Source organism: Talpa occidentalis, unplaced genomic scaffold (genome assembly GCF_014898055.3).
Source record: "Talpa occidentalis isolate TD23 unplaced genomic scaffold, MPIMG_talOcc4v2.1 talOcc4.4, whole genome shotgun sequence".
In the NCBI taxonomy this organism is placed as follows: domain Eukaryota; kingdom Metazoa; phylum Chordata; class Mammalia; order Eulipotyphla; family Talpidae; genus Talpa; species Talpa occidentalis.
Genome location: NW_023604295.1, coordinates 61,038,744 through 61,060,335, shown reverse-complemented (window position 1 = coordinate 61,060,335; position 21,592 = coordinate 61,038,744). Strand labels below are relative to the sequence as shown.

Here is a 21,592-nt window from a genome sequence, read left to right as displayed (position 1 = left end):
ATCTCTCATCTACCAACCTATCACTCACTAGCCAATCAGGTTCCCCAATCTCCACCACCCCTAGGTTTTATCAGATCATTCTGGCCTGCCTGCAGAAAGTCTCATTAGGTTAGTTTAACCAGAATCTCCCCTTATTCCTGGTTATTTCCTCTTAGTCATTTTCATCCACTGGATCTCACTCTACACCTTGGCTATAAGTTCTGTTTTTCCTTATTTTATTTGGCATTGCATTCAATCTCAATCCACCACCCAGGCCCCACTGTAGCTCTCCTCATACGTATTGTAGCAGCTCCCCCATCACTAACAACTTTAACACTTATTCATAAATATCAACGCAAAAAAAAGTCCTAGAAAATATAACTAAAAGCAGGATAGGGCAACATATAATACAATGATACATTATGACCAAGTATAGCTAATTCCAGGACTGTAACACAGAGGGGGAAAAAAAAACACCTATTTCCACAGATGTGCTAAAGGCGTTTTGACAAAATTCAACACAAATTCTTAATAAGGATACAATGAGATATTTCCTAAATAAAAAATATTAAAACATCTGAACTGCCTTTATTAAATATATAGGATGCTATACATGCACATCTACTGAGTCACTTTCTAGGCCTTATCAGGACACTCTAACCTCATTTTTCTTTCTCTTTATTACTATATTTTAGAAAATGTCACGTTAAGATTCTATTTTTTGTGACCAGTTTCATCTTTACTGAGTAGCTGAGAAATAGATTAGGTAAAGAACGACATAATCAACTATTTTGTTTGTTTTTACTCCAATTTGGGAATTACTAAAATGAGGCAATGAACTGGAAGCATTACTGGAATATTTACGAATAAGGTCAGACTTACCAGAATTGTGAGTTAAAACAAACTTGCCTGTGAAAGCCCCAGACTTAAGTTTTTACAGCCATTTCCCTCTCTGAGGTGCCTCATCATGTTACCAAATTTACTGTTCTCTTTTCATTTTTTTCCCCAAATAATATTACAAAAACAGCCATTAGCAACTTAGTGTGAGCAAATTCATGTTAACAGTATCCCCACTCATGACCAGTTCTATTTAAATTGTGAACGAGCATTTAAACTGCATAAGTGAAGTATTTATCCTCTACTAAATACATACAACACATCAGTTGCGGGGGGGTATCTTTTGGTTAAGTGTCCTTCCTAATTACTTTCCTCAGTTCTTGAAATCATAAAGTGTAGAGAGTCACCCTCTCCATGAACTAAAGACAGCTGGCTTGCAAAATTTTTTTTTAGAAACTAGATCTGTGCAGGTTTTACCCTGGCAAGAGGGGGACCAGATACCCCGCTCTGCTCACAATATTGTGCTTTGGAATAAGTCATGGATGAAATATATCATTTCAGGTAAGCTTCAAGGTCCAGACAGAAGTTTCAAGATCAAAATGAATTTCCAGTGGACTTTGAGCCTGTTAAAGGCAGTCCATAAATCCCTTTACTCAGTAATTTGGTTTATTTTTATTTTTTTAATATACTACTTTTATTTATACAAGCACTGGGTACAGTCAGAAGCGCGGGAGGGTGAGAGAATTCACCAGAGCCAGAGCGGGGAACAGAACAGGCAGACTGACAAAACACACTGCTGAGGGGAGCAGTGGGCGTGGCAGGAGAGGTCTGCGCACCATGCGGGACCCTCGCCAGCTGCAGGGTATCGAACTGGCACTGTGGAGGCTGCGGGCAGCTTCACAGCCCAACACTCAACCACTGCACCACCAGGGGAGGCCCAATTTGGTTTATTTTTTATTAAAGAAGAGGCAGAAAGACATAAGTGGGATTATCCCTATTGAGAGTTGGAGGTTTAAAAAGAATACTGAAGTCTAATCCTTGGGTCATCTCCAGAAAGGGAGAGACAACTCCCTCTGGGTCCCTAACGAATGAGGCTGGAAACTACCTTTTGCTTCCTGAGGCAGCTGGAGCCTTAGAAATGTTTCTAAGATGTGGAGAATGGGCACATTGAATTGTCATTCTAAAAACCTAACAAGGAGAACATGGGCATGGAGTCCTGGCCTTATTTATGGGAAGGACCACCTTCGAGGAGCTATGTGTGATGATTTGGGTCAGCAGGCAACTAACTGGCAGGAGGACCAACACATAAAAGGAGAGGAGGCCATTAATGTAATGAAGGCCAGTGCTCTTCCACTGCTTCTAGAAGGTAGACAGTCTCCATCTGGACTGCACCAACTTCTCAGAAAACTGCACGTGTTGGTGTGAGCCAGTACAGAGTCTGAAAGTAAAAAAGCAATTTTCTACAAATCTAGCAGGTGAGAGTTGACTTTAATTTTATTTAGAGTTACAAAAACAACATAATCATGTCTGGAGCCCAAATGGTAATTTAACAATACGAACATGAAGTTGTATATAAGAAATGGCACATTACAAATTCAGACACATTTCATTAGTTCCAAGGCATCTTCTCCCTACCCCTGCCTGACCCATCCTAGCTTTTAACATCTCTCAAATGCATTTTATTATCACTGGCATCTTACATTAATCAGAGGCAACTGTGACTTTGGTGCCATTTCTTGATTTCTTCCTGTAGGGTCAAGAAAATGATAACTTCCAAATTGGCAGAGGAGAGTCTGGGATTTGGAAGAAAACCCAATGAAGCAGTGATTCCAAAATGCCACATCACCAGTGTTCTTACTGGCACAGAGTGTAGGAAAAATAAGGCCTAATCCCTTTGAATATAAAAACAACCCTCATGAGTTGAAAGGTCACAGAAGAGTGAAATGAATATTTAGCAGTAATTTAACTTCTTCACTTTCCTTTTAATGGTTTTTTTAAAAATTAATAGATGTCACCCTCTGAAAAACCCATGGAAAAAAAATCAGGCAAACTAAATTTAAGGATGTTCTATAAAATACCTAACCAGGACTCCTCAAAACCATTAAAATCACCAAAACCAAGGAAAATCTAGGGGACTGACATGGTCTATCGGCCCTCAGGAGAGATGACTACATGCACTGTGGCATACTTGTGCTTGAGAAGAATAAAAGCTTTCCAGGTAAAAATTAGAGAGATCAAGTTAAAAACTGACTTTAGTTTAATACTGTATTAGTGTTGGTTCATTAGTTGTGACAAATGTACCATTTTAATAAAAATGCTGATAGGAAAAATTGCACATAAAAATAAAAGGATTGGATTAGGGTCAAAATAAGGGGGGGGGTGCAATTGTATGGGTAATATAACCAAAATGAAAATGCATACATTGTGCAAAAATGAAACATGATGTAAGAATTATATAAAATATTAAAAAATAGCACATTAACAATATGCTGGCAGGAGAAATTGGATATAAGTAGAAATAGGATTCTCTTGCTGCTTTAAGTTTAAGCTGCTAATCTAGATTTTAAACAAACCCAAAAGAGAAAGGAATAATTAAAATGCTAGGCAAGCCAAATGAAAAGACAGGAATGCGCCTCAAAGGAAATACAGACTTCAAGGTAATGTAACATCACAGGAGACAATGACAACTCTCCAGAAATCAAACTTAAATACATGGATTTTTATGATCTAAGGCACAAGGAAATCAAAATAGCTATCAGGAAGAAAATCAGATACAAGAAAACAAAAAAGCAATTCAATGAGCTCAGCAATCATATTAACAAGCAAATGTAGAGATTAAAGCTATAATAAGAAACTAACAGATTCAAAATGTAAAGAATTCAACAAATGAGATCAGAAGAGTTACAGACAGCACTGGAAGTAGAATAGACATAATGAGGAAATAATGAACAATCTGCAAGATAAAAATGATTCAGTTTGGAGACAAAACAACAGACTACATGCTCTTCATGTGCACATGAAATATTCTCAAGGATAGCTCATATGTTGGGATGCAAGTCTCAAATTTATGAAGACTGAGATGATGTCAAGCACCTACTCAAGATTCAAAGGCATAAAATTAAAAATCAGTCAAAAGAAGAGGGAGAAACCACAAACTTAAGAATAAACCACATTCTATTAAACAACTTATGGTTCAACAAAGGAGACTTTTAAAAATACTGAGCAACAAATGAAAATGAAGACATGACTCATCAAAACCTGTGGGATGCAGCAAAGATGGAGTTTATAACGAATGTAGGAAACAAGACAAATCATAAACAACCTAACCTCGCACCTAAAGAAATTAGAAACAAACAGAAAAAAGGCAAGAGTAGAAAGAAATAAAAATTAGGGGGGAATAAATATAGCAGAAAAACAAACAAACAACTGAGAGCTAGTTTTCTGTAAAGGTAAAATAGACAATCATTTTACGCAAACTCACAAAGGAGAGAAAATGCAAATAAGAGAAATTAACACAGATACTACAGAAATTTAAAGGATCACAAGTGAACACCTATATGACAACAAACTGGACAGTATAGAAAAAATTCTAAGAAACACACAACATTGCAAGATAGACTCAGACCAAGCACATTGATGAGTAAGGAAACTGAATTGATAATCAACAACCCAGGAGCAGAGGCTTCACTAGTGGATTCTACACTCATATAAAACCTATCCTCTTTTAAAAAGATAAATACCAATGGTCTTACTTATATGTGGAATATAGAGAAGCTAAACAAAAGGTCAAGAAAAAGTCAAAACTAGCAAACTGACCAGCAACTTGAGGCATACAGCAAGGGAGGAGGAAGGAGGCTCAAAACAGGGGAGGGATGGACACAGGGGACCATGGTGATGGTTCACAGGTGACAGGAGGACAATGGGGACTACAACAATGTAAGAAAAAAATTAAAAATTTTAAAATAACCAAAGATAACGTATCCTTCTCAAACAGACAAAAAACTGAAAAGGAGGGAAAATATCCTAACACAATGTATATATCCAACATTACCTTCATTCAAAACTAGATTAAGCACACCACCCAAAAAGAAAGTTACAAATATGTCTGATAAACATAGATGCAAACATCTTCAACAAAATACTAGCAAATCAAATTCAACAATATAGTATCATAATCATATACAATAATCAAAAGGGATTTATTCCAGGGACACAGGGTGTTTCAACGTACGCAAATCACTCACTAACACATTACACCATGTCAACAGAAGGATGAACAAAAATCATGATTATCTCAACAGATGAAGAAAAACAGTTGGCAAGATTCAGCATCCATTTATGATAAAAACCTCAACAAAGTAGTTATAGAAAGAATGTACCTCAATATAACAAAGGACATCATTAAAACAAAGCTTTTCCTCATAGATCAGAAACAACGATGTCCATTATTATTCAACACGGTATTGGAATTCCTAGCGGGAACAATTAGAAAACAAATATATATTGGAAAGGAAGAAATAAAACAATCACTATTTGCAGATGACACAGAAATATACACAGAAAACCCCCAGGACACCAACAAAAAACTATTAAAAATGAATGAAATCTGGAGCCTCCCTGGTGGTGCAAGGGGTTGTCTCAGCACCATGAAGCTATCCACAGCCACTGCAGCATGAGTTCAATCCCCAGCCAGGGAGGTGACCCACATGGTGCAGCAGACCTCTCCTGTCTCTCCCACTGCTCCCCTCAGCAGTGTATTTCAGTGAATCACCTGTTCTGCTTCCCACTCTGCCTCTGGTGAATCCTCTCACACACACCGTCCCCAACACACCTCTGGCCCACACCCCAGCTCTTATATGCATAAATAAATCTTTAAAAAAATAAATGAAATTAGTTACCATTAAGGAAATACAAATCAAAAAAACACCTATGAGAATGACTGTTACCAAAAAACCAGAAACAACAACTGCTGGACAGAAAGTAGGGAGAAAGGAAACCTTGTACACTGTGGGTGGGAATGTAAATTGGTGATGCCATTATGGAAATTAAAAATATAAATTTCATACAATCCAGTTATTCTTCTTCTGTGGATCTACTTGAAGAACATGAAAACGTTAAATCAAAGATATATATGTATGTAGCCCATGTTCACTGCAGCATTATTCACTATAGCCAAAAGTTGGAAACAACCTGAATGACCATCAACAGATGACTGAATTAAGAAGATATGGTATATACACACAATGGAATACTGCTCAGCTATTTAAAAACGTTGTCCTTCCATTGTCCATTTGCAACACAATGGCTGGGCCCAGAGAGTATTATGCATAGGAAAAAAGTCAGATAGAGAAAATCATTGTTTGATTTCCCTCATACCTAGTTCATAAATAAACAAATGAAATAAATAAAACAAAAATAAATTTTAGACTGCATGACCAAATTAGTAGTTTCCAGAAGGGAAGGAGGAACAAGGTGGGCAAATCAGGTAAAAGGGGTCAAATCTATAGTGAAGGATGGAAATAGGCTTTTGGTGGTGGACATATGTTGTGTATACAGATGTTCATTTATGACGCACATCTAAAACCTATGTTATAAACCAAAATTACTTTTGTAAAAATATTTTTAAATATTTTGTTAAAAATAAGATTTTTTTTATAAATGTAAAGATAATATTCATGTATCAATGAGCTAAAGGATGCTCTTTCTGTAAGTAAAAAAGCCTTAAGGGATGCAGAGTAGTATCATTAATTAGCAGCTTTATTTAGTCTTGTATAAAACTTGGTGTGATTAACATTAAAGGTGCCTTAGAATTTGATTAAATGTAACTATTTTTATTATAAGCCAGTGTGGCACATAAGACTGAGTAATAATCACAAAACCTGAAAAAATATAGCCATGAAAATCTTCATAGAGAAATTATCCATCTTTGTATCGATTTGTAGCCACATGCCACATTTAGCTTTAATCTGATTTACATGGTTATAATCTAAGTAATTGTTTTCACTCTTAATGTCTGGCAATTACTGTGCCTTATTTCATAGACATTAATACCAAGTAATGTCTGTTGGAAAAACACTCTTGAAAAGCATCCTTGTTTTAAGTTCAGGCAGAGAATTCCACTTGTCCACTAGTTACTCTGAACGCATTGCCTCAGTGTTTCATGGGGGTGTGGTGGGTAAGCCAACATCTCCAGTGGCTCCACAGTTCTGTCTCAACTGCTTTTGCTGGTGCTGCAGACACCACTCCTTCATCCGCTGGCCCATGAAGGGTTGGGGGAGGGAAGCAAAAATGAGAAAGATGCACAGTCCTGTGAGCGCCTGGAATGCAAGAAGATAGTAAAATGCTGCTTGTCTGCAGCCATTTCCTGAAAAGACATGTAACTCAGTGGATCTAAATTTTAGCAGACTAAGTAAACCTCACATTCCTGTCACAAAATAATAAATTAACTCTACAACAGCAAATTGGCTTCAGCAACGAGGTATAAATGATTCATATTTAAGCTGTAATCCACATCCACTCTGAAGCCCAGTTACTGAAAAATGAGGCTCAAAAACTATTGATGCAATAAATTCATTCCTCCGAAGACAGCAGCAACAAAATACACCCATAATAACCAATTAATAAACATATTAAATTTAACTGCATATTAGAACAACAAGCAGCAAGTAGAGCAGACATTGATAGTCTTGATCAACTCAAGATCGACAATACCCTTTTAGGAAATTAAGTGTCCCTTCTAGAAAAAAACTAATGTGGTATTTTTTTTATAGAAAATTGGGGAAATTCTACTCCCACCTTACGAACTGCCCACACTGTGATGAACCAGGTAGTTCTTTATTCCTCTGGTGCTAGCATCCAGTCTTGAGCATCTATTTAGCGATGTCCCAAGGTAACCCTCCCTCATTTTCAAGCTCTGACAAAATCTCTCCCTGACACCACAAACATTTAATGAACTATTTCTCCTATCCAATTGCCCCCACTGTCGATACACATCCTTTCCTAGTTCAGCAACCCTCTTAGACATGTTATTGACTCAATTGCCTGTAATATTTTTTCCCTGCTTGTGTTTTATATGTGCACCTCACAGAGAAATTTCATGCAGGGTGTCATCCATGAACTGGTTTAAGGTTTGGCAAGGACTTGCTTTTGAAAGAGCCTGTGCATGTGCGCACACACATTTTCCAGTGAGTTCGTCACTTCATTAGTATTATCAGTACAGGAAATGCTATTGAAAAATTAGGCCTTCATTTGGATATTTTTTTTTCAGATAGTGAAACTAGGTCACGGTAGCTTCAGATGGTAAACCAAAGACTTGAAATCAGCAAATATCTTTTTAAATGCTGTAGTGTCACCATGCAGAGGTGAGGGGTCAGGAATAATTCCAATACATTTTTTAAAACATGAGTTTAAAGGTAAAACACTCATGTGCCACAGGAAAGCACTATGACAAAGTTGCCAGATTTACAAACTCTGGAGCAGCCTGCTCCCCAATATTTCTTTAACTTCTCAGGGAAATTTAACTTTACTGGGAAGAAGCGAATACAAATAGCAAATAGTCACACAGGTGCTATAGGGATTTAATGGCCATTTCTGAAAGGCTCAGCACATTGGAGGTGCTCAATATTAAATTATCAGCTAACAAGTTGGTGAGAACTTCCACTCCAGCCTTTGTTGAGCATCTACTATGTGCCTAGCTCAGCTGACTAGAACACATCTGAGATGAACCTGTGGCAAACATCACCCTGATTTTGTTTTTCCTTTCTCATTAAGGCGTATCCCTAGTGGCAGAAGGAAAATACTGGGCTATTAGCCTAAAAACAGATGATGAAAGATCTGGGGACCATACTAAGAATTTAACGCTTCCGTCCAAGTATAGATTGTGTGTGTGTGTGTGTGTGTTTTTTTAAACTAAACTGGGACACTTTTGAGAGAAAGGGGGCACTATTAACAATTGTGCCAGAAAACAGCTGCAAACCTAACCATGACTAAAATATAGGGAAGTGTCAATAAATAAAGTGAATAATTTTTTCTCCTGGAGATTCTACTCCAAGCAAAGACACTTTTTACTTTGTTAATTGGCTTCTCCAGCATACCTCCCACCAGACTCTGGCAATCAGCTCCTATACCACACATCGGTTGACCCCAATTGAAGAGTACACAAGGAAAAGGGAGACTCAGCTTGGACTAGGGAACTCATAATTTAGCTGGAGAGATGAGACACAAAATCCAACCAACAATGAAAACAATTCAGGAATAAACCAAAGCGGAACATAACCAAGTGCACATAGCACTGGAATGCCACACCATAGCACTGAAGTTATGACTCCTATGCCAGAAAGCTTGCCGTAGCCAGGGAAAATAAAACATTTAAGGAAATACATGGGAAATAGGAATCAAAGAGTTGATTGTATTCCTTGATTTTGAGATGCCCTCCTGAAAATAAAGGAACCTGAACTTTATCTTTTCATGTCATTGTTTAAGACATTTCTCAACAGTAAGCCTCTTGCAACAAATCTTGAACAGCGAATCTGGGAATTTTGGCCCATGACAAAAAAGGAACATAGGTTATTTGGGGGACCCTTTCAGATATCATTGAAAATAAGCTTCTAAAAATTAGACTTTGGTCTCAGTGAGCTAAGCAATGTGTTTGAAAAAAAAAATTGGTATGCGTTGTATTGGAATATTGTGAATTTGTTTTGTTTCCAAGAAAAGATAGACTTGGACACAGTTTATCTGTTGTTTGATGAGGTCATGAAAACAAAGTGGTAGAAATCAGTAGAAAAAGTGGGACTTTGAAAAAATGTAATCTTTATTAAAACTTTGTGAAATGGGTACCTATTATCAAACAAGGTCTTCCTGGTATAAGCTCATGATGAATTGTTTAAACGAAGGCATAATGTTTAAGAAATTGATAACTAAACTAGTTTCTTTAAAAAGTCCCCTTTGAAGGTTACTTAAGTTCTGCTTGATTTTCCTTGGAAGAAAATCAAGTGATTCTGAGATTCCTTTTTTCAACTGAAAAATTTGGATTAATTTAGAAGATTTAAAGCCAAGCACTCCCCAAGTGGTAAAACCATTTCCAGAGAATGAACAAAAAATTAGATGACACTTTAAAAATAGTTTTGAACAAAAGAAAAAAAAATCCACCTTATATGTGACCCAGCTGTTTGAGACTTCCTGTGTGCCTCCTTTGCCTCTCCCATTCATGTATTTATTGTGCCATTTATCACATCAAATTCATGACAACATTGGTGGTAAAAAATAAACCTAAGGCCCTTAGGGTCCTTAGCTTCTGGGAATTTATTTTATTTGGGTGGAGTGTAGAAATAGACGAAACAGAAAATCAAAAGGCAATGTATTTTGAATGATGGTAAAAGAAAATTCAGCTCCTAGAATATTCATGATGAGGGACATAAATATTGGCCAACTATGGTCTTTCAGAGTAGAGGAGGTAGAGTCTGATGGGTGGGCAGCTCATAACATATAGAGATGTGGTGAGGCAGGTAGGAATAGAGGAAAAGGAGTTTTCCTTACTTATACAGTACTTTACATATTTTTAACTCATTTAAACTTTAATAAATTAGGTAGCAATGGGTTCTTTCATAATATGCCATCTCTTTTCTGCTTACAGTTTAAAGGACATTATAGAAGCAACAAATCAGGAACTTATGTGTACTTTCTACTTTAGAAGAACAGGCAAAGTCCCCTAGATTAAGAGACAGAGTACAAGGGTTCTGAACTCAGGTTCTACAGTCAGACTTCCTGGGTTTAAATTCTGTTCCTGCTATTTACTAGTATAACTTTAGGATGTTAAAATTCTCAAGAGCATCAGTTTCTTTGTATAACCATTAATACAAAGCTGCCATTTCTCATCTGTGTTTTGGGACTGTTTTATATTCACTTCTGGCTGCTATCTCTCCCCTCACAACTTCTTGCTAATTTTCTAAGGATTCCGTCAGGTAACAGAGAACTGAGCTGACTTTGTTTCTCCTGCTCCTTTTTCACTGGTTATTTTTTCAGGTTAATTCCTATATAGCTCCTGCAGTTATTTCTTTTCAACCTCTTCTTCCACCTACTTTTTTGAATGAATATAATACTAAGATCTGTGGCATTTACCATAATAAATATTTGCTTAACTTTTGTCATTAGGGTGAAATTTATCCTTCAGTGTAAAAATAATAGCAATCTCTTTTTTTAAATTTCATCCCACCTCCATAAAGAGGAGCATGCTTAATATTTTTGAGATGGAGAATGACAACTGAAGTTATAAGAGTTGCAATGATGAAAGAAAAAAAAATGTGCACTTCCTCTTGCTTTTCATACAAATGTAAAATTTAAGGGTGAACTTTATAAGTAATTTAAGTGCACTTGCTTTTCATACAAATGAAAACAATTTGCATTCATTTCTGAATCAATCATTGCAAATAAACTATTAACTTTTTTAAAAGTTAATTTCCCCCCTGTGAAATAAAAGTAACCAACTTCAGAATTAAAAACAAAAACAAAAAAAACGATCATTACATTTTGGCCTGAACCTGAGTAAAATTACCATCAGTTAAGTAAATGACTGTCATGCCCTTATTTTAATCTACATTTTGTAGAATACATTTATCGAAATTCTTGCTGAAAACTGCTGAATTCGAGATGACAAACGCTTTCAGCTGTGTCTTGAGGATTCACTTTTTTATCCTCCTTGGGTGGCAACACCTGTGGAATTCTAAAGGACCTACAGACTATTCTGTCAAGCACACCCAACAGCCCCCGCCCCCACCATTAAAGGACCGACAAGGCGCTGGGAACAGCCATATCAGATGTTGCAGTTTCTTTTTTTTTTTAAATCTACTTGAGGAGCTGTCCCTTCTGTGAAAACATTTTTTTCCAGATACCAGAAAGATTTTTGATATGTTTTCATTAACCGATAGCTCTGCCAAAACAATCTATCTCACAATTTTTCTTCCCCCACATCAAGCAAACAAAACAGAAAAAACCACAGACGTACCAGGAGACCAAGGTTTTTCAACATAGGCACTAAAATCTTGGCGCCTTCCAGAACTGTCGTAGTGATTTATCCCATTCATTATTACCAAATAATCAAAGTTCAGGAAGGTTAGATGCATCATCCAAGATTAGTGTTTGTTCAAAAGTCAGACAAAATTTATGAAGCACACACTGTGTGAGGGTTGGTATTTGCTGCCTTACATAATTTATCTATGGTCTTCTCACTCTTTCCGAAAGACTATTATTCTGTTTTCTATATGAGAAAAATGAAACTGAGAGAAGTTAAAAAGACTTACCCAGAACGACTTCACAGTAAGTAATGGGGGTGAATTTGAACCCAGGTATATCAGAGCTAAAAATTCGCAGGTGTCCTTTCCCCACTTCATGCTGCCTCTCCAGGTAGAGGCTGATCTTTTCTACAGGAGAAATGTTAGCGTTTCTAGTCCAGGCTCTTTCCAGTGCTGGGTGTCTACAGGGCTTTTAGTCTTGTGGCCTCCTCATTAGCACAGGAATCGGTCTAGGGGACTGTCGGCAAGATGGCGACCAAGAAGAGAGGGTAAGGGGGAGAAACAGCTTTTTAAAGGACTGAGTGTTAATTAATAGCAGCTGTGAGAATTTGAGAATTAAGGAAGTTGCCCTCTCTTAAGTATCTTAAATCCTAACACCTGATGAAAGAAATTCTTTAACCAATCTGTGATACTGATAATACATGATTTTTAAAAGTAAGCCTTTTCTGTAGTAGAGGTACTATTACAGGGTAACCCCAATACGAAATGGGCTAGCCTGACTGTGGGTCCTCACCCTCATGCTTAAAAGGGGCTTAAAATGAGACTCAACTGCAGGTACACACAAAAAGGGGTAATAATGGGTTTATTTATAAAAAAGGGGAAATCAAGAAATGAATAACTCAGGGAAAGAGAGAAAAATTGGTAAATATGTCTTACCAGTTCTGGTGAGCTGGAATCGCTGAAAGTCAGTGAAAAAACAAAAGGACCCCAACGCCCACATGTCTGGTTCTCTACCAAGCCTGGCTGCTTAACTCCACCCTCAATTTCCAGCAATCCTCCCTTCTGTGGTAATGACATTATGGGATTTGTAGTTCTTGGTGTCTTGAATCTCTTTGATCTGGAGTAGGGGGTGGAGTCCAAAATATCTGTCTGTCAAGTTTGTTCAGGGCATCCTTTTCCCCCAACAGTACTAAAATAATCCCTTAATGTCTGTTATGTAACTAATGGATAGAATGTAACGGTTTCCACCCTTGCTGGCATTGATTAAAGTATTTTCAGATGCCAAGAAGAGATAAAGTATATAAAAATTCAATGTCAAAAAAACCCCTCATTTTTTACTTTATTGGACTTGATAACTTACCAGCATCTTAAGATAAAAGTAACAAAGCAAATACTGATATGTAAACAGGAATAAGAACATTCATAATGTGGGAAAAATAGGATACAGGCACCTAGCAGATCTATGAGATGTGAATCATGTGTTGGCACATCATTGCAGACCCCTCATGGCCATTAATATTTATTAATTCACCTGCTCTGATTAATCTACTAAAATTTTAGATCAAGTTTTACATTAGTTCTATATGAATCTTAATTTCCAGAATAGCAGAAGGGGATATTTTATGTTTATTTTCATATATTTGTGTCTTTTGAAAATGCCTATACTCCTAGACAATTGATATTACAATGAATATAGAAATACTTATAAATGATTATTTAGTAGGTCTATTAGTCCACAAATCACTAATAATCAACTTGAATATTTCTGAATGATCAATAGCTTCTCATCAATGGTGGGGTCTTTTTTACACATCAGATGTGTCAGATGATGTGGCATATAGTATTTGTTTTGAATATGAAAGTAACTAACTATATTTGAGTATAGTTCCATGCAACTGAACAAATACTATTATCCTATTACAGAAGAAAATAAGAAGAGGAGTTATATGTGATGCTTTTTTTATCCATAAAGAAATATTCTTTGCTCTTACATTGCACCTTACGTTCAAGGGATTTCAACTCATAACTTTATGCCATGAATTCACTAGCACACCCACAGCACAGTCTGTGAAAAATGAATGGTCATACAGTATAATGGTGCAAAAAAGGAATAGAGACACAAATTTCAAACATAGAGCTTCTACAAGTACCCCAAGAATTGCTTTACAGATTAATCCCAGGAATTTTTTAATATATTTAGCTACATGACCTAGATTAAAGGAGAGTTAAAGTTGTAAATATAATTAAGTTTGCTAGTTCGTTGACCTTAATGTAAGAAGAGCACCCTGGATCATACAGGTAAGATCAATATAATTACAAGGGTCCTTAAAAGTGGAACAGAGGGCCTCCCCGGTGGCACAGCGGTTGAGCGCTGTGTTGCTAAACTGCCCGAAGCCTCCACGGCAACGGTTCGATCCTCGGCTGCTCCCCGGCCACCGGAGGAGGGTCCTGCATGGCGCGCAGACCTCTCCTGCCGCCCGCTGCTCCCCTCAGCAGTGTACCTCGGTCCTTCTGCCTACTCTGCTCCCCACTTTGGCTCTGGTGAATTCTCTCACCCTCCCGCGCTTCTGACTGTACCCAGGGCTTGTATAAATAAATAAATAAATCTTTAAAAAAAAAAGTGGAACAGAAAAAGCAAAAGCAGGGATATGAGACCCACTGTTGCTTTCTTTGAAGGGAAAAGAGGGGTGCAAGTAGCCTCCGGAAACTGGAAAAAGAAACAAGTTTTCCTCTAAAGCCTGCGAAAGGTTATGCAGCCCTGTCCACATCTTGACTTTAACCCAGTGAGACCCACGGTAGACTTTTGATTACAAAACTATAAGATAGTAAGGTGCTAACATAGACTAACAAGTTTGTGGTAAGTTGTTATAGCAGCAATAGAAAACTAGTATATAGCTGCTTAATCAAATAGGAATAATTAAAGAAAACACAATAATTTGAAAGACTATATTCAGCTATATAAGGTTGGATTCATATTCTTGCCTGAAGAATACAAAAATACTAATTCAAAGAGATATATGCACCCCCATGCTCATTGTACCATTATTTACAATAGCCAAGAATGGGAAACAAACTGAGTACCCATTAACATATGACTAGATAAAGATATGGTATGTGTGTGCATATATGTATATATACAAATATATAGGTGTATATGCAAATTTGTATACATATATAAACATATATTTTCCAAAACACTATAAATATATGTGTATATACACACACATACACTAAGGAATACTATTTAGCTATAAAAAAGATGAAATCCTGATGTTTGCAACAACATGAGTATACCTAGAAGATATTGTACTAAAATAAATCAGAAAGACAAATATTGTATGATTTCACTCATAAGTTGAAGATAAAGAAATGAAACTAATGAATACAGCACAAAAGAAAAACAGTATCTCAGATGATAAGAACAAAGTAATGGTTACCGGAAGAGGGCAGGTGGTGGATAGAGTAAAAGGGGCATTTGTATGATAAAGGATGGAAATGAGGCCTTTAGTGGTAAACATAATGTAGTAGATACAGATTTTGATTTATAATGCTGTATAGCCAAAACCCATACAATGTTACTTCAATAAGAAATGTTTAAAGAAATGAAATACAATCAATTTAAATGACCAAAGAAAAATATTTAAATTTGAAATCAAGACCATCTGAAGTAATGAAAGTAAAAGCATATAGATTGTTCTTTTTTGTCCTAGATTTCTTGGCATTAAGAAAGATGCGAAAGGAAATATGTAAGGGGCATTTTTTTCCTCTTCTAGCTAATGATAGAAGTGAGATCATAAAAAGGAATATAATGATCTAAAAGAATGAGGCAAATGTTTTAAAAAATGCTGTTTGGACTAACCTAGAAGAAATTTTGGAATGTTTGCCCCTAGAGATACTAACGACACCCAGTGATTTATCTATTTATCTACCTCACATGGCTTAGATATTTATTTGCCTGGTGACATGGTATAAATAATATATCATGGCTTCCTCCAACCTAAATATTCTACAAAGACTTGAGTCTATTCAATGCAGTGCCACAAATATTTATGATTTCTTTACTCAACATAAATTATTCTGCTATGAATAACCAAAAAGTAAGATACAAACCTTGACTTAGAGTTCACTGAGAACCAAAGTAGACAGCTAAACAAATTCAGGTTAAACAATGAAAAGAATCATAGGGAATGGACAATGTTATAATGATAAAAGCCCAGAAAATTATAACAATCAATGCATTCTTATTGGTCATAAAATAAACAATGACCTTGATCACCACTGGATTTTTAGGGCATCTACTAATCCCAATGAGAATATATACTGCCTTTTCTAAAACACTACATAAGGAAAATTAAGTAAAAGAGAGAAATTTCTTCCTTATTATAGACTGTTAGATAAAAGATACAAGTGTGGTGATGAAAATTAGGCTATCTAAAAGGTAAAACTGCCAATTTATAATATAAAATAATAGATCTGGTTAATGAACCATTAAGTGAAAGTTTGATGGTGTACTTCATAATGGAGGAAACACACTCAGCAGACCTACAAAGTATGACACTGGCCCTGTTGTACATCTATTTTCAGTTAGTTGCCAAAAAACCACAGTACTACGTATAAAGCATTATTTCCTCACAGAGAGCTGAATCCAAAATCTAATACAACTTCCAAATCTAAATATTTTTGCATAGGAAATACAGGGGATAGAGGAGGCAGTTAAAAAATACAGAATGAAAGCAACCACTTAAAAATAGAATGTGGACAAGGAAGTACAACTTAATTTTTCCAGTGAATTAATGACATTTTAAAAAAGAAGGGAGAGAGGACTGTTACAGAATAAGAGATTTAGGAGACTTAAGAACCAAATGTAACATGTAGACCTTGTTTACATACCAACTAAAAAAGAAACTCCCCTGAGAAGGCATTTTTAAGATCACCTGAGAAATTCTGTATGAATGCCAGATCTGATCTACAGTAGTTCAACTTATAGGTTTAAACACTGAAGTTCATGGAAAGATTCTAGCAATAAACACAGCAGGGGAATGAAATATAAACCTCACCATAGATTGCTTAGAAGGCCTTCGAAAGCATTCATTAATAGATGATCCCTTTAGAAAAAAATCCCTTAAAAGGATTTCATATGCAAATAATCTGGACAAGACTTGAAGGGGTACACATTTGCAAATTACATTCTAATATGATTTTCAAATAAAAGTCAATTTTATTATACATATAAGAAATACTGTTTTTCTGAAAATGTAATGCATTTTCTTTTCTCTTTTAAGGTAATGTCTCATGAAGTTACACCAAAAATTCCATAGATATTATTTTCCACCAGAAGAAAGTAAAGACACAGCAGGGAGGAATATTAATCCACAAAAACAAGCCTTGTTACAGAGACTTATGCTGGGCATTTTGGCTGATGTTTAGCCTATGCAATTTCGGTTATGTGATCAGGATGTCAGTGAAGTTGATTATTTTTGCACTACATGCAAAGTATGAATTACATATTTTTTGATTTAAGAAATTCCGTTCCTAGGTATTTACCCAAACGACACAGAAACATTAATTCCAAAGGGCACCTGCACCCCTATGTTTATAGCAGCACTATTTACAATAGCTAAGCTGTGGAAACAACCCAAATGCCCAAAAATAGATGACTGGATCAAGAAATGTGGTACATATACATCATGGAATATTACTCAGCAATCAAAAAGATAAACACATGCAGTTTGCAGCAACATGGATGGAGCTAGAAGGGATCATGCTCAGTGAAATAAGTCAAAAAGAAAAAGAAAAATACTGGATGGTCTCACTCATAGCAGGAATTCAGAAAACCTAAATAAGGGACCAGGAAAAAGACTAATTACTACAAAGTAAAAATCAAAATCAACAAGCAACTCTAAACCAGAGACACACTATGGGGGGTGGGGCAGGGAGAGGAAGGATTAGGGTCAAAATAAGGGGAGGTGCAATTGTATGGGGAATATAACCCAAATGAAAATGCATATAGTGTGCAAAAATGAAAAATGAGGTAAGAATCATATAAAACAAAATATTAAAAAAATAAAGTACATTGTTTAAAAAAGAAATTATGCTACTGTTTCACAATTATGAAGATGATTTGTAATTCTGGCATTCGTTTCATCAAGAATGTAGAAGAAATGGCACTTGACTTCAAGATTTATATAACCTTTTACCTGTCTTCATGTCATGCCTGACAGTGAATATCTTACCAACGATAGCCTCAGAGAATTTCCCTTCCGTGGGAATCGGGAAGTACTGGTTTGGTGATACATTGCTGCCATAGCCGAGGAGAAAACCTTCCAGTTTTACATTAGGACTTGGACGCAGGAACTTCAAGAGGATGGAGTCACTGGTGGTATTGATGTGGACTTTCAGGCTTGGCCTTTTACCTAAAGATGGGAATGTAAAACAAGACTTCTGTTACTTTGCCTCTGTGCATCCCAGAACAATGTGGAAACAAAGGTTAATTTTAGAGGCATTGTTATTGGAAAGCATGTTATTTACTGAACTACTCAATATCCTATCACACCCATCCAAGTACCTAATGACAGGTAATTTTGAGATAGAAGAGAACAGATTTAATAACATAAAGCAGTCTAGAATACAAAGTAAAATCAAATACAAAGTATTTAATATTTGATAATCTATTATTGAGCAAAAATAGACAGGAGTTAGGATGATTTTGCCTTAAAATTGGTCAGAACCTTCACGTTTTTTTTTTTAAAGATTTATTTATGCAGGGCCTCTCCAGTGGCACAGAGGTTGAGTGCTGGGTTGCGAAGCTGCCCACAGCCTCTGCAGCGCTGGTTCGATCCCCGGCTGCTCCCCAGCCACCGGAGGAGGGTCCCACATGGCATGCAGACCTCTCCTGCCACCCGCTGCTCCCTTCAGCAGTGTACTTTGGTTCCTCTGCCTGCTCTGCTTCCCGCTCTGGCTCTGATGAATGCTCTCGCCCTCCCGCACTTCTGACTGTACCCAGTGCTTGTATAAATAAATAAATAAATCTAAAAAAAAAAGATTTATGCATACAAGAACTGGGGTACAGGCCAGAGGTATGGGGGGGCGGGGTGAAAGGATTCACCAGAGACAGAGCAGGGGACAGAACAGGCAAACTAACTAAATACACTGCTGAGGGGAGCAACGGGTGAGACAGGAGAGGTCTGCTGTGCTGTGTGGGTTGGTCCTTGGCTGGCCAGGGATTGAACACGTGTTGCAGAGGCTGTGAATAGCTTCATGGTGCTGTGCTTAACCCCTTGTGCCATCAGGGTGGCCCAGAACCTTCACTCCATATATACTGTCTGGAAATAGTGAAAGAATCTAAATTGGTAAAATGAATTCTGCATTATGAAAATTCTCAGCATCCTTCATGTTGGCCACACTTCCTTGGGACTTTGTGATTAACAGAGTTGGAAAGGAAGAGTTTCAGTTCAGGGGTAACTAAGGTATCAGCACAGAGAGTGGTAAAAGAAGAAATAGGCAGAGAAGGTGATTAGTTCCACTTGGAGCTCTCTGGGACAGCATGACATTTACATGGAGATGCCCAACAGTAAGTCAAATGTCTATGATGCTATGATCCTTTTGGGTGTCATTCGTGTTTAAAGATCATCAGATAAATTTTCTTGGGAGATTAAGTAGAGTGAGGAGAAAAACCTTAATTAAATTTTCAAGTTTTGGTTTTTTTTTAACTATGCAGGCAACAGGGGCAGACAATCATACTAAACAGAGGTCTTGACCAACCTATGAGGAAACAACCTTGTTTTTTGTCTTTGGAGCTAGAAGGAGCTGAGCCCAACCTCCAGCTTTGCCACTTACTTTGCAGCATGGCCTCAGGCTACTCTCTGAATGAATATGCTTGTGACTTCTGTTTTCTAACTTATAAATTATGAATAATATATGACAGTATCTACTTTGAAAGATGTTAACTGGGAGTGGTGCAAGTGGCTGGTACATAGTATTTTAAATTAGGTACATTGTAAATTACACAGTAACTGGTTACTTGATCAGGTCCATCCATCACCCTTTAGCCATAATTCAGAAATCCAAAAAATGATTTGCATGGCTTTTCTAAGTTCACATCAAATTAATTTGGAAATAAAATCTTATTCGAATCATCCTAAGGCCACTTAGTCTTTCATAATCTCACTGAGAAGTCAGTGTGACTATTCACATGTTTAACTGCAGAAATATTAATGTGTTTAATTAAGTAAAGTAGGCTGGTTAAGACCCCACTGAAGAGGTTGTTTAATATAAATCTAGGCATCCTAGCACATGTCTAAAGTCCAAAGATTTTCTGAATTCTAAACCATGTCTAGGTCTAAGAATTTTGGGGTAAAAAAGTTATCATTTTTTTCTGACCTCAAAATTCTGAGTGGCTCACCAAAATGTTTCTTCAAATGAGTATTTAGACTAGCATTAAACTTTATACTCTTGAACAGTTTCCCAATATCTTAAGGTATATCTCTGTGTTTAATAATCTATTTTTAATCATTGCCAAATTTATCTTTAATTCTGGGTTAATGGCTTGGAAAACTAGATATGTGGGGTTTTTTTTTTGATAGTCATTTCTTTACAGTTTGTATAAAGACCTCTAGTGAATGACTTAGAGATAGTAGAAAAACAATGCAGTATGATAGACACTTAACTAGGAAGGCATTTATATGTAAAATAGCATACTTGTCAACCTGAAAACCCAGGAGTACAGAGAAATAACAGAGTAATAACAGTACTAGAAAAACAATTTATTGTAGTTTATAGGAGAAACAAATCATGTACCAATCAAGAATGAAAGAAAATAAAGAATGCAAACATTTCAAGAAAACCATACTAGTATGGCTGAGAAGAAAGACTGTAAGTTGGCAAAATAAAACCTTAGGTCTGTGACAATTATTTCTAATCCTCTGTTTAACACACCCTGGGGTATCTCTAAATATTTCAATGGTAGTGTAAAATAGATGAAAAAAAGTCCTTCAAAACAAAATTGTAATTAATCCCCTTTTAATTTTTTAAAAGTAATTATATGCCCGTGGCATTGAAAACAGTGAGGAAGTTGACAAGTTTAGAAAACTGGACCAAAGATGGAGCTCTGTAAGCTTATAGAATTATCTGGATCAACCTGAGTAGTCAGGTTGCTATGGCTGTATGTGTAGGTGCTAAGCAGACATGTTAATACTGACCCCAAATTTCTTAGTGGCTCTCCTAAGAAACATAAACAAACACATAGTACTTAGGATTAAACTACCATGACAAACCACCATGACAGCCACTTACAGACATGTGAGAAAGGAGTTATCATTATATTCTATTAAGTAAGAAGGAATTCTTTCATGTTTGATCTCTCTTAAAATTAGCTTATACTTACCAAAATATTTTAGAATGTGACCTAAACTGTTGAAATGGAGTTGGTCAAGTTGATAAAATAACTTCAAGAGAAAAATTACAAAATACTAAAACTGTCTTCTAAAGGTAAAAAATATTAATGTGGTAGCAATATTTCATTCATGTGCTCTCAGTGTTTTAAAACACTAATGAATAAATTAGAAGTTTTCTAAATATGAGGAGATGGAGTAACCATTAATAAACCGGATAAGTATTAATCTCCATAACTTATTAACTAAAGAATATAATTACTGATGTCAGTAAAATAATAATTATATTAAGATTATGAGGATAAGACCTATTTAACCATAGGATTCCCACTTTTTGCATACATTTTATTTACACTGCCAACCTTTGTACTTGTTCAGTCA

At 36.3% G+C, this 21,592-nt stretch overlaps 1 protein-coding gene across 2 annotated transcripts in view; it reads right to left on the bottom strand.

Annotated features, from left to right (window-relative positions):
* ABI3BP (ABI family member 3 binding protein) overlaps positions 1 to 21,592 on the bottom strand; it is a 209,935-nt gene that overhangs the window by 143,924 nt on the left and 44,419 nt on the right. For both annotated transcript variants that reach the window (XM_037525650.2, XM_054700654.1), the window contains exon 2: positions 18,056 to 18,235. In XM_037525650.2, coding sequence (XP_037381547.1) covers positions 18,056 to 18,235 — 180 coding nt within the window. The remainder of the gene's footprint in view (positions 1 to 18,055; positions 18,236 to 21,592) is intronic.